The sequence below is a fragment of the Microplitis mediator genome, chromosome 5 (assembly GCF_029852145.1).
Source record: "Microplitis mediator isolate UGA2020A chromosome 5, iyMicMedi2.1, whole genome shotgun sequence".
In the NCBI taxonomy this organism is placed as follows: domain Eukaryota; kingdom Metazoa; phylum Arthropoda; class Insecta; order Hymenoptera; family Braconidae; genus Microplitis; species Microplitis mediator.
Genome location: NC_079973.1, coordinates 25,831,991 through 25,851,278, shown reverse-complemented (window position 1 = coordinate 25,851,278; position 19,288 = coordinate 25,831,991). Strand labels below are relative to the sequence as shown.

The window sequence follows — 19,288 nt, the reverse complement described above, 5'->3', positions numbered from 1 at the left end:
ATTTGTATTTATTAAATATATATTTTTTTGGTCAACCCAGAAGATTTTTTTCATATGGTAAATCTGAAGAAGAAGAAGAAGAAGAAGAAGAAGGAAGCGATGAAAAATAAAAAAACAACCTGGGCGGCGATGCAACACGTGGATGCGCTGAATAAGAAGCTCCCAAGTCAACTGCTGCGGGAATGAGGATGTGGATTTCGGATTATTGTATACATTTTTAAAATAAACATATTCTCATAATATAAGTTTATAACATATATATTTATTTGAGCTTTAATTGCATTTTAAAATACAACCGAAATAATTAAATAATGACAATTCTGGTAAAATGGTTTCAAGAGTTTTTTTTTCGCGTATACATAATGCATATCTTTGTAGGTGGAGTTTTCATCGTACGAGTAAAGAATTTTTTTAAATTTTCAGAAATTATTTTATTTATTTACTTATTCAAATAATTTTAAATCGAAAACTGAGAGCGCATGTCCTCAAAATTTTGTATACTTGTGTTTTTTTTTTAATTTATTTATTTTCACTGGTATATTTTCCACTGGATCTGTGCCATCTTACCTCGTACAGAATATAGAATAGCTCACTCACTGTCTCAGTGTTATATCACGAAGGAAAAAAAATTTTCGTGTTGTTTTTCGGTCATCACACACTCATACGTTATTTATTTTCTCTCTCTCGCACTCGCTCTCACTCACAGCAGTCGTATATAATTACAATAATAATAATTAATATTATTATGTTGATAAATACTTTAAAAGTCCGCGATGGAAGAATTATTACAGTTTACAAGGAATACGTATACAAGTGTTTTATTTATTTAATATTATTTTTCTCTATATCTTTGACCGAAGTACTCGGTTTTTTTTACCGTACAATATAATTATTATGTCCAGCTTCCAGTTTTATTCGACAAAAGTTATCATTATTATTATTAATATTATTATTTTAAAACCATTTGTCACTCGACGCATTCATAAATTTATTAAAACTTAAAGTTTCTACATAATTGCTGCTCAATTTATATCGTAAACATTCACTCAGACACTAAACGCGCCCTTTTCTCACCCAATATCACTGTTCGGCATAATTATGTACCATAATTAATATTATTATTATTTACTTTTATAATCATTTATTTATTTATATGTATTATATTCATCAATTATAATAATAATAATAATAATAATATATAATTGTTACCTTTTTTAAGTTCAATATACACATGATCGGTAATACGAATGATAATAATGACATATTTTACATGTAATGACACGAGTCGGCTCAATTGGCGCAATAATAATAAATATAGATTTTTTTTTTAAACAAATAAAATTTACAATGGTCTCTCAACACACGATTTTTGAGTATCGCGTATTCTTAAAAAAAATTCATAGTTCCTAATAATATATATAATAATAATATATAATATATCGGCGAATGAGCCGTAATAAACGGCATTCTATCGCGACAATAAACCTCAGCGTATTGCACCGCAGTGCACTCATCTTTTCTCATAATTCAATTCCTGCACAGAAATAAATTATTTCTTGAAGCAAAAAAAATTTTTAATTGGCCTAAAAAATTTTTGCCATCACGAATTGAAAACAATAATTTTTTTTGACGAGGAAAAATTTATTGAGCCAAGAATTTTTTTTTTGTCCTAAGAAAATTTTAGTTTTTATTTCATACTGGAAATTTTTACTTGCCCTAAGAAGTTTTTGGCATCACGAATTGAAAAAAAAAATTTTCTTGTGACAAATGAAAATTTTTTTAGACGAAGAAAAATTTCTTACGCTGAGAATTTTTTCCAAGTCATCAGAAAATTTTATTTTTCCATTTCATACTGAAAATTTTTACTTGCCTTAAGAAATTTTTGGCATCACGAATTGAAAATAAAAATTTTTTTGTGCCAAATAAAAATTTTTTTAGACGAGGAAAAATTTCTTAGGCCAGAAATTTTTTTCTAATCATAAAATTTTTTTTTCCATTTCATAATTCAAAATTTTTCTTGCGCCAAGAAATCCTTTTGTTCTGTGCAATAAATTTTAAGTTCTATTAATTTTATTAAAACCTACTTTTAATAAACGCAATCGTAACTCGTACAATTTTTTTTTTTTTTGTTTTTCAAGTCTCTCGTGAGAGTTTTTGTTATACAAAGGCGTGCTAGATCTAGTACTTCTCTATATATATCTAATAACCTAGTGTCCTTAATCTAAAGGTGGTATACATGACGGTCGACTTTACGACTGGTGATAAGCTTTTCTATTCGAAATTTTTTCTCTTTATTATATATTTTTCATTTATTTAATATAATTACTTTTTGACATTTTATTTTGACTTCACTCGACTCCGAGCTTTAATTGCTTAAGTATTTTTTTTTTCTTTTTTTAAATTTTATTATAAACATCACAAACTTGGCCGCTGAGCCGCGATCTCGTGTCGGGTATCGCGTGTATCTGTGATTAAGTGTAAGTGTGTGTGTGTCTGTGTGTGTGGCTCAGCAGTACCGCAAGATATGGTGGCATCACAATTAATTAACGCACTTAAAACTTGTCGAACACGCACACGCACTATATGATTATACAGATCCTGAGAGTCTCAAGTCCTTTACCGTCACCGTAATCGTCAGCATTGTCAAGTTTAAGTATACATTGTAATTATATTTATTATTATTTTAATTATGATAACAATAATTTTAATAATGATAATGATAATGATAATTAAATATAAAACTAACTGTATCAGTCGCATCTGTTGTCATTATTCGTTAGATTCCGCAGTCTTAACACGATTATTTTTTTTTTATTCCATCCTCGACTTATGCAACGGATATACAAATTAAAAAAAAAAAAAGAAATAATAACTGTAACCTAAATATTGCTTCACTATTTGTCTAATTTTCAAGTTTTGTGATGTGATCAGAGTACGCGACGCGAGGACGGAAGAAATTAATTTTTTTTTATGATAAAAATGATGATGATGGAAAAGAATAACGAAAGAAAAGATGAGCGCACTAAAAAGCCACCCTAGCCAGTCTTTTTCCCGATATTATTTTTAGGGGAAAAAAAAAATATATATATGTATGTATATATATAATCTACAAAGTCGTACGCATGCTAAGTTTACGTACTCGACAAGGAATGACAAGACTCGACGCGAGTTACGCAGCATCCGAAGAGAGACTCTTTTTAAGCCAAATTATTATTTATTTATTTATTTATTTATCTTTAGATATTTTTTTTTTTTTTTTTATAAATTATTAAACATTGATAGTCTCGTTGTGACAACAATGCAACGATCCAACGTGACGTATCTCGAGTCAGTCTTAAGATGAGTCGTATAACGCGCGAAAATATTTAAAACAGGATAGGGAGGACATACTGTCTAATTTATTTTAAAATTCGACTACGTCGTTTGCTTGCAGTCGTTTGTTGAGACTATAGATACATTTATGTACAAATGGCACCGCTACTTACGGGGCTCGGACTATACGTATTTGCTGGACAATTGTTTGGCCAGTTCCGTATACTTGAGAAACTTTGAGTGCGGGCTCTCCTCGAGGGGAGAGGCCGCGGGTTGAGACGGACTACCGTTTGCTTGAGGGACAGGCGGAGATTTCCGCTGCGGGGTCGGCGGAGATGAAGCGCTATGACTTGGACCTCCGGATGCTGACTGAGTTCCTGCGAGAGCTGCTGCGGCTGCGGCTGCTGATCGTCCGATCGTCAGAGGATCGGGGATCATCCCGTCCTTGACGAAGTGCATTTTAGACAAGTGATGCCTGTACGCGCCCTTGGATATGAAGGGCGTATCGCAGAATGCACATTTCATAATGGAGTCAGCCGTGACAACGGCGTCATTGCAGGCCCAACTGAACGCCAATATGGCACCGGGCGTTGGTCCACTTCCGTGACTGGTAGTCGCCGTGCTGCTGCTGCTTCCACTCGCGTGCTGCTGACTCGAACCGCCACCGTGTGAAGATCTCGAGCCACCGGCTACTCCAGGACCACGTGTTTCTGTTTTGTCACAGAGTTTTTGAAGAGCTGCGAGAGGATGACTGCTGGTTTTACGCCCTTGGTTGTCAGAGTTACCGCCAGTCCCACCACCACCCGAGAGACTGTCAAACATGGAAGACAGAGCACCGAGACTACTAGATGTTTTGGTGTCTGGTGTTCCCCGAGGCGTCACTGAACGATCGCTGCTCGCCGGGCTGCTCGTGCTATTTCTACAAGGACTACGAGCGACTTGATGTGACTGCTCTCCAGTACCAGTCGATCGGGGTGTTGGTGGATTTAATTGCGGAGAAGCCGACTCTCTGGGCTCGTCTGCTGTCGCTTCGGCATTATTTTGCCCGTGACAATTATACGGAGTCGTCGGTTCTTCTTCGTCACGCGAATCTTCAACTTCTTTCTTGACGACCACATCTCTCGGTGGCTCATCTTCATTACCAGCCGGCTCGGCGTCCTCATCTCTGGGTTCTTTTTTTACCACCACCGATTCTTCATCACCGGACTCTTCGGGTACCGAGTGCCGACTTGGAGTTGGCGTCTGCTTGTCAGGCGACGAGCGATGACGATGAGACGAGGCTGAGGAAAGTCTGTCATGATTAACAGAAAGATCCAAGCGTCTTTCTGGAGTCATCGTGTCAGTTCGTGTACTTCCTCGCTCTGATATCGAACTAGATTCACTTCCACTTCTCTCTCGTCTCGCAGCGATTGCCGCAGAATTGTAATGCTGCTGCTGATAGCTCCGTAATAAATTCATCGTCTGTGGATCGACCAGTGGCTTTGTGTAGTCTACACTTTCATCAATACCAAGACGTTTGAGAATACTGGAACCTATTGGCGCGCCCGGTTGATTATGATGATGACCCGCTGTGCCATGACGACCTCGCGAGTCAAAACTCTTTTCAATCAACTTTTCAATGGCATTAAGTACTGATGGCGAGGAGGTGGTACTCGTTGATTCATTGGCACTTGGAGTCGGAGTATCTTTACCCGGTGTGGTGGTGTCACTAGCTGAGGAAGGAGATCGATGATGCCTTGATGAGACCGAAGATGCGTCTTCATTGACACTCTTTCTGCCGCTCTCACTCGAGGGTAATACTTGGGACATGTTATTAGACATCAACGCAGACTTCAAAAAATTACGCTGATTTATTCCTACGGTGCCTGCACCGATGCACTGACGAATGTGCTCAACAAAAACAGTTGTTTCTATTTTATCTCCGCACTTTTCACAAGTTATACGGCCAGCGTGTTTAACCAGACTGTGCGCCAATCCAGCTGTCGTATCACCATTTTTAAACTCATTCTGCGCTCGCTCCAATTCAAGCAGTTTTCTAACTGGCAATGATTTTTTTCTCTTTTCACGCGTTTGTCTTCGACGCCCGCCGCTCTCAGTTATGGACCGCATGATGTGTTCTTTGTAGTGGGAATTTTTAACCATATGGTTGCTGAGTTCTTTTAGTGAACTAAATGCCTGATCACAGACTTTGCAAGTCAAGACTGCGCTCACGTGGCTGCTGGTAGCACCACCAACACCACCGGGACCTCCAGAATTGCTTCCGTGCTGACCGGCACCACTTCCTGGTGGCATACCACCACCAGGTCCACCTCCACCAGCACCACCCATTCCTGCGCCAGGACCTCCACTGCCTCCTTTGCCGTCATCCGATGATTTCCACGAGATTATTTGCTCCTGAGAGATGATGTTCGTGTAATGCTGAGTCTGCTGCATGTGTGAAGTCATTTCTGCTAAAGATCTGAAGCTCTGACCGCACCACATACACTTGAGGATCTGCCTTGTTTGCTCTGCACCCTTACCAAGCCAGACATCTTGACCGCGGACGAGTTTTCTCGGCAGAGGCATTGTCTCTTTGATCAGTAGATTTAATTCAGAGGGACTCTGCTTACTGCTAGGTGTCGTGTGACTGTTATTGCTGCTACTCGCAGAGCTATTTAAGGACTGGTGTTGTTGCTGTTGCTGTTGATGCTGGGATGTGGGCATTGACGACATGTTCGATGAGTGAGAGTGCATTCCAGATGTAGGTGGAGGAACAGGCATATTGACACCACAGTGTTTCGCTTCTTTCATGTGCGTTGTCATCGCCGCGAGAGTCGGAAAACTCTGCTTGCACCAAACGCACTTCAGTACGTCTTTAGCTTGATCTGCGCCCTTATTAAGCCAGTGGGATTGCCAAGCGCTGTGACGACTTCCTGACGCACCACTTGGATTACTACCAGTAGAACTTGCACCAGAACCAACGCCACTGGACGGCCTGTAGAGCTCATCTCCGCCGAGTTTACTCAGTTCGCTCATTTTTTCCAGTGCCTTAGTGGCCTCACTTGGCTGATAGGGTTTGTCGAGTGCCGCTGGTGGCTTCATCTTGCCATTCCACAGCTGGTGGTGGTCTACAATACCCGGCGTGCTTTTGGGAGAAAGCTGTTGCTGACTAGTAGCCGCTGCAACTGCAGCAGCAAAGTACGGAAAGTGAGAAGCCACGACGGGCGATGTCCAAGGCGAAACCACGGGAGGCCGCCCGAACTGACCAGTCGCCGAGGGGGATTCTTGATGAGCTGATGGTGCTATCGTACCAAGTCTCGATGACTTTCTGGGTGGAGGTGGTGGAGAGTCCTCTTCATGGCTCGGCCGTTTTCGACTCGACACTGAGAGATCAAGTGGCCCATTGTTAGTTTCACTTGAGGACGAGGGTGTGGGAGGTTTGCTCAAATTTAAAATATGCTCGTCTTCGTCTTCTTCCGCGGATGAAATTTTTCGCGTGCTGAAGTCGAGGACAGCGGGAAGAGGAGTCGCTGTGGGCGATACCTCACCAAGGCTGGTGGGTGAGACGAGCAGACCGGGGGTCGCTGCGGGAGGTGAACACGACGAGGTGACCAGCGGCGACACGGAGCCTCTCGCCGAAAGTGGCGAGTGTCCCAGCAGTAGTCTCTGGTGAGTTTGCTGGATATAAGCCGCCATCACGGCCGCGGAATGAGGTGGCAGCAGAGGGTGACCTGCCAGAGGTACTATGCTGCTTGGACTCAGTGGGCTAGCACTGCTGCGGTTCGCTTGAGGAGGGGGACTTCCGGCTGCCGGTCCAGATGATTCCCTTGAGTCTCTTGAGGGGCAGCGTGGACTCATTGGCTCCCTGAAACAAAAAGTTTAAAGTTTCTTTAGATATTTTTTATCTTATTGTCGGTTCAGATAAATAGACAAGAAAGTAATCGTAAAAGTTTTATATGGTTCAATGTCCGGCAAGAGCTGAGATATTTTATTGTGCCAACTGTACTACCTTGAAGTAGTCGACAAAGCAACCGACCACATGCACCAAGCTTTGATTAATCGCTATTGCCAGGAGTTTAACTACGCATAATCGAGCTATTGGCAATATTATACTTCTATATGACGTATGACACACATGCACACACACACCGATGGCACACTAACGTTGATATTGAGTGAGTGTGTGTGCACATGAATATTTCATAATCATTCGTCTCTGAAAACACGCGACACACAACATCAAGTACAACCAATAATTACTAGTCATCGTGTATTTAATGAAATATAAAATAGTGATAAATAATAATGTATTATATATATATGTATGTATACCTGTTATATTACCGTGAGAAACCCGTCGAGTGTTGCAGAATAGTGGGTGGTGGAATACGGAAACATGTGAAGCAAATCACTTGACGTAAGGGGGCACGTGTTGTACATGTATATATTTATGTATATGTATATATGAATACTGCTATGCTACGGTATGGTATGTTATGTTATATTACAGTACAAGCATAGTACTAGTGGCTCTAAACCTGTCGACGGCGCGTTGGTAACTGACTCCCCTGACTAAATGTTGAATGCGCGTGCAACGAGATGAAAGGGAACCACCGGTACGCATGCAGGGGAAGTTTTTGGGGTTCTAAGGTGAGGTGGGGAGTCCAGGACGGCGAGGGTGTCCAAGAGGTGGGGAGAATATTCAGTGCCGCCGACAGAACAGATATCGGGGAGTAGTGAACACGCGCCTATCTCTATTAGCTGAGTGACACTACACCGCGCCGCACTACGCCGCGGCAACTGCTCTCTGAGTTGTTATATCGGGCTCGTTTATCCCCGTGTAAACGAGTACAAACCCACCGGAGATTTGTTGTGTAGGATTCAACAAATTTACAATGGCCAGCCGACGACGAGTGAGTGCCAGACTCAGACTAAGACCAAGACGACGGCGATGATGACAACCGTCTGCTCTATGACTACACACTCGGGCGAATCTTCAAAGGATCCTTCAGCTTGTTTTTTATTACTTGTTTGTTTTTGTCGTATGTATATGCATTTATTTATGTGTTTGTACTGGCAGGTGTATATTAAGATAAACTTTTAACTTGTTTGATTTTCGCGGTTCGCTTTATCATTATTTCAAAGATATCAATGTTTATTTATATTATTTTATTGTATATGAAGATAAATGATAAATTTACCTGTCGGGAGGTCCAGTATCTCGAAGGGCAATGGGGTTTAGCCTCGATGAAACTGATGGCGGGGGCGTTGATGGACTAGCTGCTGAATCCTCGTCGTCAGTTGCGTCAGCTTCATCATCCTCTTTGGCTGCTGTTGCTGGACAATTTCTGTCGGTCGGACTGATCGGACCATCCTCGTCCACGCAGTCTCCTTCTTCAGCCTGGAGCTCTGTTCCAGGTCCCGAACCTTCGATACCGTCTTCCCCTGAAATTTAAAAAAAAGCCCAAATAAATCATCTGACAATAAACTCATTCTGTAAAGATATTTATAAATATGTCAGTGTCTTTCTTCAAGACACATATACTTGTATGTGTAATAAATAATAAACGAGTAGATCTAGTAGAGGAAATTCAAGACATCAGAAGTATAAGAGAAATGTAGAGAGACTAAAGCAGTGTAGCAGCACCTGGTCGAGCAGTAAACGCAGGATGATATAAAGGTGCAGATGCCGAGCAACAATGACGCTATCGGTTCATTTATCAGCCTTTCTGGCATCCTAGAGTAAAGAGTACTCTCTGAGATGCGTCATCAGAGCAGCAGAGTCCACGACAGTATCCCATTGTTGTACGGTGCAACTTCTTCCGCAATGGCTATTATGAGTTTTAATCAAATCATTTCCATTTCATCTCTTCATTTCTCATCACCCGGCCTGTACGCCCGATAATTGACAAAGCTTCTCATTACGATTACTATCTTTTTCGTTTTATTGTTTTGTAAATAAAAATGTTTAGTATAAAAATTTTTAAATTAAATGCAGTAGCGTGAAAAGATGAAACCAAAATAAAGTCTACAGAGAGCCGAGTGTTGGAGTCTATGCAGTGATTTACGAGTGAGCATTGGGATCGAACGCCGTGCAAGACGGAGGTGAGACATTGGACAGGTGCTAGATGCAAATAAGCCTCTGATGGCGAAGCAGAAGCAGGATCGTGGGGACAAGAGCAAAAATAAAATGAGCTGAACCCGGACACGGTGAGACAACGAGGATAAAACCAACAACACGCGCAACCACCGCCATCTTTGATAATACGTATCCTTGTTGGAGAACAAGAGGAACAAGAGGAAAAAGTCGAAGGAGCTGAAGAAGAATGAGAAAATAAGAAAGGGAGTGTCGTTGTGGTTTCTACGATAGTAGAGGATCAGAGGGTGTACAAGTTTAAGAGTCTGAGGGAATCAAGACCGAGATGAGGAGCCGGGCGGGAACGATGGTGGCAGCATCCTCCTTCCTACCTTGCCAACTGGCCAACCAAACGACCGTTTGTTCGCGGCCCAACTCGAAGAGGGAGAGAAAGGAGATCGCACATTGATCCGTCCGAGCATCGGCAACTAATTACGCAGATTTATGTCCCCATTGTCCATTGTCTCTGCTTGGGCTTGAGAGAGATCCTCGAAAGACCTGGAGAGCCCACTGAAAGAAGGAGACGAGAAGGACACGACGACCGAGTTACCGAGGACGAAGAAGGGAATACGGAAAGGACATCGGACTATGGAGATGGACCGAGAGTATACAGAGTTGAGGATTGCACCGAGGAGAGGATTCAAGAGCAAGAACAAGAACAAGAAGAAAAAGAGGATTCGATACAAGAGAGCTCGCGCAAGAGTTGGACGGAATGAGGGCCCAGGGCGGACCACCGGCGGACACGGCCCCGCCCGTTTATTCTGATACAGTCCCTTGGTTGCCAATATATATATACATATAGACTACTGGCCCAGCTTAGTTTAATTCTTCGACATTTACTTGTATATTTTTTGTTTTGATTGTTTTTTTTAGGTTGTTCTCTATTTGGTTCCCACGAAAAGCGTCTAAACGCGTGCGACGAGAGCCACGACGACCGTTCAGTCCCAACACTCTCGATCGAGTGACTGGAAGACGCACTGAGAGTCGCCAGGATGACACCAGGTGATTTAGAAGCCACACCGTACATCGGGTGGCAACATTTCTCGGAAAGCCAATCACCACGTCTCTCGTTATTTATTTTTTATTATTTCTTTTTCGTGTTCGATCAACTACTACTACACAATTCCACGGATCGAGCGCACGATACATGAATACATTTATCTATCTACTCTGGCTATACCTGTAATATATATAAATGGAAATGAAACGGTGAAAGATTTTGTGTCCTCGTGTCGTCCAAGGTCAGCAAGACTCACAGAGCAAGCTGATGATCAGCACTGAGTAGTGGGAGCGAGACCGGTAGGGTTCAGTTGTTGAGCAGGGATGCAAAATACTCAGCACGACCCGAGTAAGGACGACGTCGTGGAGCTATTGGCAGCCGCTAACAAGGCACACGGTGCTCTCGGTTCCTCTCCAGCTAAAAGATACCGGGAGAACAAGAACCCGTGGTGTATCCGACCGGGCGGCCGAGCTCTGACACTCGAGAAGATCGCTCCTGCAAGATATCATCCGCTGCTGCTGCCACTAGGACTGCTCTCAACTCGGTGAGCTGCTCACCAACTAGCTGCTTACTGCTGGCTTCACTAAAGGCCAAGGCGATATATATTAGTATATATATACCTATCTACCTTTTTCTCCCTTTATCTTTCATTCTTCCCTGTGTATTTACTTGGTTATGTATCTGCATATAATATAAACAGCCGAGAGTTGATCGCGTAGTTACTCTGGTCCTGGTCCTGGTAGTTACGAGTCCTTTTCTCGCTCCAGGAGGGGACCAATGCACAACAATAATTAGTCTTATCTGTAGGCCACTTCTTTCAGGTTATACGTGTAACGATTCCCTTCGGTTAGCTTAGCTCACGACAAACATGCGCACGACCCGCGGATATATCCAGATAAGCGAGAGATATCCCCTTACATAAGTACATGCTTGTAAAACTCGCACGGAAGCAGCATACACTGCTTTTGCTTTTGCTTTTGCTTTTACTGCTACTGGTACTTGGTTGCAGTCAGAATAACCTCCGGCTCAGCTCCACCAAAAGGCTATCTAATAACAAGTCAGTCAGATGAGAAGGACGCGAGTCTGTGAATAAGACCGAGATGAAGCAGCAGCAACAGTATCAGTGAGGGAGGGAGGGAATGAATTTCAGATGCAAGGAACGTAGAGAAGAGGAAAGAGCAAGCACAGATCAGAAGGAATGACGGACAGACACTGGTTGTTATATAGGCAGTGGCGGACAGCAGCGAGGATGAGATGAGGAAGAAGAAACGGTGGGAGATGGACAGGCGGGCAGACAGACAGCTACACGGACAGAACGCTCAGCAGAAGGACGAGAAAGACGGGGCGAAGGCCGATGCATTGTGATTCTCCCGTGGCCTGCCACCGACTGACTGACTGACGGGTGAATCCCTTCAGCTTCTTCTCCGTCTCGCCCCATCGTCTTGTCTCTTTCAGACTGACTGTCAGAACGTTAAGCTCTGAGGATAAACGATTTTAGATGTCGATAAATGTACGTCGGGATCATCCTAGAGTCATCATCATCATCATCATCAGCACCGTGTAGGCGTGCAGATATGGGTATTTAAATTCCATCTACTCATTGTACGCCCGCGCGTGGATGTTTGTGTGAATATATATAGACATAGATCCAATTGTAGGAGTAAAGTGAACCCAAGACTCAGCGGTAACCTATACGGTCAGTATAAACTAGTCTACCTGGCTGATTGACCGATGGAGAGGCCGTTATCCCAAGTCAACACTCACTCCATCAGTCGGACGTGTATCTTGCCTTAAATGTTCTATATAAAGTTACTCTCTGTCGTATTTCCTTTCCATTCAACGGCTCAGAGCATTATTTATCCGCATTAAAGAGACGTGAAAATTTTATTTTATAAATTTAAAAATATTTTTTATTTTTGAAATACTGATGTTTTATTGAAACGTAACAAGACAAGTAAATATTTATGCCAAGTCTTTAATAAAAGACAATGTGATATATTGTTTTATTTTTTATGAAAACATTGGGTAAAATTTTAAACAACTTGGACACAATTTTCAATCTCACACGATCGACAGCTTTTGAAAGCACCGGTCTTTTGAGAATCCAACATATGCCCGATTGCTTTTTCTTTACTCCAGCACATGAAAGAATAAAGAGACGTCAGCGTGTATACATACACATACATATGTATATATATATATAAATACACACGACGAACTTTCTTATATTGGGATAAGAAATCAGTGACGTTTCACAGCCGTTTAAATTTGTCGACTATTTGCGAGTTTTAACGTATACATCGTTTTACCAAACCGATCCACGAATCCGAGTGTCAACTCGACGGTGACAGTAATAAATAACACAGAAAGTAAGTTGCTCTTTTGAACACCACCAGAAACAGCAGCAGTAACAGCAGCAGTAGCACGTCGGATCATTTGTTAAAGATTTTGAGCTTTATTCGAAGCTCGAGGTGCGGGAACACATCACACATATATATGTGTATATATGTATATATATAGCTATAGAGGAATGGAAGGTGGCACGCACGAACAAGTTGGCGAAAAGTGTTGGTGCATCGGAATGACGCAGCTGTCGTGGAGGTTCACTAGACGGAGAACGTGAGTTGAGGTGTACATATTATTTCTTCCTCGTCCTTTATTTTCTTTACTCCTCTTTAGTTGATTCCCCCTCTCGTGGTAAAAGTGGGGGATGACGAAGCGGCAAACGGGTCAAAGTGACGGTGAGTGATGGACAGGAACTCAGTCCGGAGACAAAGAACGATGGAAAGAGAGCGTGAAAGTGCAGTCTGAGTGTCGGCTGTGAAGAACGACGTGCTGGATCTTTTATAATACAGCTTGTCCATTCCAATGACAATAATAAATATGTCTATATATATAGATACACATAGACGGTATAAGTATTTTTAAAGTTTATTAATATTTTTTTTATTATAATTAAGTCACTCTGTAGGGATTTTAAAAAGTGACAATAAATAATACATAAAATATATCGATACGATATATTACAATATTGTGTGGCATGGACATTTTTAAAGATAAATCACCGTCAGACATACGTTTGAGACGTCCACAGAAGTCGTTGGACGGCTAATAGCTCAACTGGCTCCTGCATTTGCCATCATCATCATCATCATCAACTGAATAATCGCGGGGCTGTATTAATATACCAACAACCAGCACACATATAGACACGAAGGTAGGAGTGGAGCGAGCGATAATACGCCAAGAGAAGCAAATCCGGTGACTGGATGATGGATGAACCGTACGTTGGTTCGTCTAAATGCCTGCTGGACAGCTCAACGGTACGAGACACTGATGATCGATGTATGCTCCTTAGTAAGGTGAAATCTGCGAACTCGTTTCGCCACCAACGATAAGCCGGTAGCGGGACCAGCTCCAGGATCAGAGATGACGTTCCCGACAATTAATGTGCGGACGTTGTATCAAATACATACATAGAGTCCACAATAAGAGGGTATTAAACAAATACATTTGTGTGTCTATGGAGTGACGATTAAACGCGCGTCTGGCCTCGATCGGGGTGACAAGATAGACACAAGTATGACTATTGGTTGCAAGTAGCAGGTGTCATGTAGACAAGAACCGGACGCCAAAGAAGAAGAAGAAGAAGAAGAAGCCCGTGGGATGTTACGCGAGACTGGAGTAATATAAGGGACGAAGAGAAAGCTGTGTGACAGTAGAGAACGCCTTCATCACGATGTCCGTCACTCTTACTCGCGTACAGCCACGTCATCTCTCTCTTTCTCTCCCTCATTCGCAGCAGCATCCAACACTTCTCTCCCGGTTTCTTGCACTTTCCGTCACGCTGTCTTTCCACGTGTCAGTCGTGCTACCGACTGCCGGAGTCGGTGCCGTGACAACAATAATTGTCAGCGAAGTAACGTCTCTCACGTCGCGACACTCCGACGAACGAGAGGGAGGGAACGAACCATCACTACTACTTCAGCCTTCTCTACTACAACGGCATAGTCACCAACCACGAGATAGATAATTTAACGTCGAGAGAAAAGAGTAAAGAGTCTCGCTAACGGCAATAATGACTGAGATGAACAGAGAAAGACAAGCCTCTATTTATAAAAGGACTGCAAATACGAAGCAGCTGGTACGTTGCCGCGGATCATCATCCGGTTGGTTATCGTTTACACGCTAGTTCTCCTCTCCACACTTCTATTCACTCATCTGCTGGCTGCACATTCGAGAAACTTGATCCACTGATCACACATCAGTGCCGCAGTCTCGTCCTCTCTCATTCCCATGACGTTTAAATATTCCCGATGGCATTTAGCTATTGGCAAAATCGATAACACAAGTGGCTGCTGAGTAAATACGTCACCAAATCACATTCCAGTGGCCCGATGTCTTGCTCACACATTTCATTTTTTTACCAGCCGTTAAATAGTTACATAGATAGTAAACCCAGACAAAAATAAGCTACTGGCAGACCACACCAGACCAGATAACTTTAGAGAGTGAGGGCTGACACACCGATCTGTTCTAATAAATACTGTGTCAACGTAAATAAACAGAGCTAGAGTTAAGTCTCAGCATAAGCAAGTTAGATACATAAGTTGAATCACGCGTCACAGTAACTGTGCTACTCATCGGGGGATGCACGAGAACACACATCACTCTCAACTGACAGAGACTTGATCTACAGAGAGACAGGTGTGCCCAATTTAACACTCAACTATTCCCCTTCCTGTCTGTCTCTCTTTCTCCCGCATTCAATGTCTCCTACAACTAAATCTTACGTCTTCAAGAATATTCCCAACTTCTATATGGATGTACATGCACACATACATGTATATATATATATATTATTTATACAGATATAAAAGACCGTGATATGCACAATGCAAAGTGCAATTGCTGAGAATGTGGATTGTGGCTGGCTGTCTAGAATTTTAGTCACAACCTGACAATCCATCAGCATGTTTCTCGTCACTCCGCCGTCGTGTATAGTAAGTCGATAGCTCCGAGCGAGTCTTCACATCGGAATTGTACCTAAAGGGGGGAGGGGGCTGAGACTGACGTACCTACAGATTTATGCGACACACATGCGGCAAGCCGTATAACTCACTCGATCGCCCATAATATCCTCCCCTTAGATTTCCCCTCTCTCTCTCTCCCTCGGTCTTTCGTCTACAAGCGTATGTGCCACCACTGCCTTCGGCCAATATATATACACAATATATAATACTGAAGCATCATGCCGTGCGAGACGCAGCAGAGGACCAGAGAGACAGACGCACCAATACCAAGCCCTACACTACTCAGCCCAGCTCTCCCCGGGCCCGATCGGCTCGTATGCGATATTTATTACGTATCGGGATTATGTTCTTCCAGTGGTTCCCATCGTTCTTCGCGAGATGAAATTGCCGATAGATATGTGCAGATTTATCGCGGCTAGAATCAGGAAGATTGCCGGTCCCAATGCAACAATAAAATTTTTTTTATCTATTAAACTGACAAATCGTCCAATAAAATTTTTTTTAATTAAACAATAAATAATATATATTTAAATAAACCGCTCTTTTATCATATATTAATAGTATTTATGCCCGACTTTAGTAATCCATCAGCTCTGAATAGTTAAACTTAAACAAATAACCCAACATATAACTCGGAGGGTATCCGAAATGTTAACTAAACTCGTATCGCGTCAAGAATAGGGTCGTGTCGTGAGTTTCATCGCACCGTAATCCACACTACACTACTACAGTTAACTAGTAGAATCTAAGCACCTTTGTTTGCGCACCTTGTCCTTTTCTAATGTGTACCGTCGCCACGATCACCCGGTGTCCTCGTGAAATACACCATAACGACAACGCAACCCACCATTCCCTATACAACTGTATACTATACCCCCATGTACAAGCGTCCGCTACACACCCGCAGAGACTCAGTAGCCGTATAACATTATATACATATACATACACATATATATATATATATACATCGTGAGCAGAGAGAAGTAATTTATAGTTGCAATAATTTATTGGGTACCATGGGGTTTATACTTGCCTGACGCGTAGCCATCCGTCACCGTCAGTGACGTCACCTCCCTCCACATAATGACTACCTACGTCGCAGACTGGGCTTCCACTGCTTCACGGCATTATTATATACTGTACTCCAATCTATCTCTCTTCTTCTCTCTCTCGCTCTATCTGTGTACACTTACTGAGCCACGACTTGCTCATCATTATATATATAGATATAGATATATATGATACATAACAAGGCATCGCGGTGCATGTATGTAGATAGGCTACATCGCTGTCTTGCGCCAATTGTCAAGATATATTTATACATATATATATATATATTTAAATGATACTTTATTGACGATGATATTCTACTGTATAAACATACCCACACAATGTTATAGACATGATAAAGGATCGTCTCACATTTCATCCACAGAGCATCTACCAAGTTTCACCTGCTTGCTTTATACTTCCTTATATTCGCTGGGTATGACTGCACCAGACAGAGACAAGGTATAGATGTATATTTATATATATATAAGTATTGAGACGAGGACTGTGAAGCATGAGGGGGTGAAGAGACAAGAGAATGACGAGCCGAATCCATGAGAGCCAGATATGCTCGTCACGTCTCAGATTCGCGTTCTCTGTCAGTCTTGTCGTGTAGATATATATAGATATATGTATTGTACAGAGTAGTCGTAGGAAATGGCCAGAAACCTTAGTACAGGAGGGGACGAATGGAAGGAGAAACTACCGTAGGGACCGAGGATGATGCCGAGTGTAAGTGACATTGACGGGCGTTTGTCACTGTCCTCGGCAAATAATATCCAGGCCAGCGCATCAGAGGATTTGCTTGACGCTCCAATGACCCGCCAAGTCTGATCAATAAGTCTAATGCTCTCTGTTCTGGTCAGATCAATTTAAATAAAGACGAAATGTTAAAATATATAAATATGCTCATTTGATCAATGGATCTATATTAGGTATGTGTGCTATTTATCGAAATGGTGGATTTAAAACAGAAGCTAATGGCACAGCGTGTCTTTGGCTGATACCTGCGACAGGATAATTGGAAGAAAAATTGTTGAAGCTGTCAAGAGAAGAAAGAAAGAACGGGTTTGCGTTGAGTCGGAGCAAGGGCGGGTGCCGTCGGTCTCGGAGGAGACGACCGAGAGGGGAAAAACTACCAGCAGCACTGAGGAGGGAGTCGAGGCGCGGAGGTCTTAGCGACAGCCGTCAATCGATTGTCAACCGGGTCAGCCGACCAACCTTACCTTACTTCCCCGCCCAAAGTACAGACTCCCCTCTTTCTCTCTCTCTCTCCATGTTCATGTATATCTCCATAGATATATATATATATAGATAGATATAAATAGATAGGTTTATTTAATCGAGATGGGGTCGACGCAACAACCCCTCGATCAGTGCGACCCTCGGATTTTTGGTCTACGCGAAATTACTACAGAACCGCAGAGTCAGTCTTGTAGTCAATAATTATTGATCATCATACAGGACGTTTAAAGACTCTGAGGGGAATTGTAATCGAGTCTTAATGCCTACCCGAGACGTCGTCATCATCATCTTGGCGCGATCCCGTCATTCAATCATTTTTTTTTATTACTATTTTTATTTCTCGTGGCGTCTAATCCGCGATGAGCGACAGTCGTTTGGAGAAAAAACATTTCGACCCAACTGACCGCACAATGCCCAAGGCTATCATTAAATTTTTTTTTGTTTTTACGTTTATTAATTTTTTTTATTATTTTTGGTGTCGGTTTCTCGTGAGCATGCATCTGAATTTTCGAGATTATGGTCCGGCGAAATTAATCCACCAACTGGGTTATATTTCTACGGTATATTAAAAACGTTTTCTCAAAAATAATAATTGAGAAATAATAACGAAACATAATATTTTATGTCAAAACATAAAAATTTATTATGAACATTAACAAAAAATACGACGAAAAATAATTATCTATTAATAATTGATGACGATAAAACGTCGGCTAATGAAAAGAACAATTAGTATACGATAAAAATAAAATAATTGAAACAATAGCGAGCGGAATATGTGTCAGGTCTGTTCGAGAATAACTGACCTGCGATTAATAAAAAATGAAATCAATCACCAGTGTCAAAAAATATAAAGACAATTTTCCCCAGTTAAACTACTGCTCCGCTCAGCTCAACTCTTAAATATCTGTACTAAATTGATGATGACTGAAAATTGAAGCTGTCCAACTTTAGAGACAGATTTATATATCATAGCCCCGTCTGGAGCATATATAAAATTAAAATATTACTTTAAATTAGAACAACTTATCGGATATATGGATACCAATTTAAGACCGCTCTCAGTTTATTATTTATTATAAAATTGATTTCATAAGTATTAGATTAACTGGTTCTCTTTTTTTATTTTTTTTTGACCCTGTTTGACATTCAGATATAACTTATAGGAAGCTTGAATTATTACTCATGATAGAGTCAACAGTCTGGCGCGATAAGCTAGATAATCAAAAACACGTTTCGAGCTAGTGTTTGTTTGTTTGTTTTAAAAATACTTAGCAGTAAAAAAATATAGTGAGGAAGGAAAGAAAAAAATGTTGGTCAGCATTAGGTTGAGCAAGTTTATGACGGCGGTATGTAGATTACTTAGTGGTAAGACATAGCAGTAGAGAACAGAAGTTTGATATTTGGTAATCAGCAGTCGGTAGTCGGAAACCGTAGACTGCAGAGTAGGGGCAAGGAGATTGAAACGTGAAGCGACGATGAGGAGGTTGATGACGGTGACGAGAGAGCACTCGAGAAGCTGAGTAGAGTAGC

General features: G+C 41.8%; 1 protein-coding gene across 5 annotated transcripts in view; it reads right to left on the bottom strand.

Annotated features, from left to right (window-relative positions):
- Window positions 1-242: 242 nt before the first annotated feature.
- Window positions 243-19,288, bottom strand: part of LOC130667651 (protein tiptop) — a 72,692-nt gene continuing 53,646 nt past the window's right edge. For 4 of the 5 annotated variants that reach the window (XM_057469401.1, XM_057469400.1, XM_057469402.1 and 1 more), the window contains 2 exons: window positions 8,493-8,736; window positions 243-7,156 (listed from right to left, as the gene is read on the bottom strand). In XM_057469401.1, the coding sequence (XP_057325384.1) occupies window positions 3,496-7,156; window positions 8,493-8,736 (3,905 nt within the window). In that variant the 3' untranslated portion in view covers window positions 243-3,495. Of the gene's footprint in view, window positions 7,157-7,623; window positions 7,702-8,492; window positions 8,737-19,288 lie in introns of those variants that run through there. The other variant, XM_057469403.1, reaches the window with a different exon arrangement.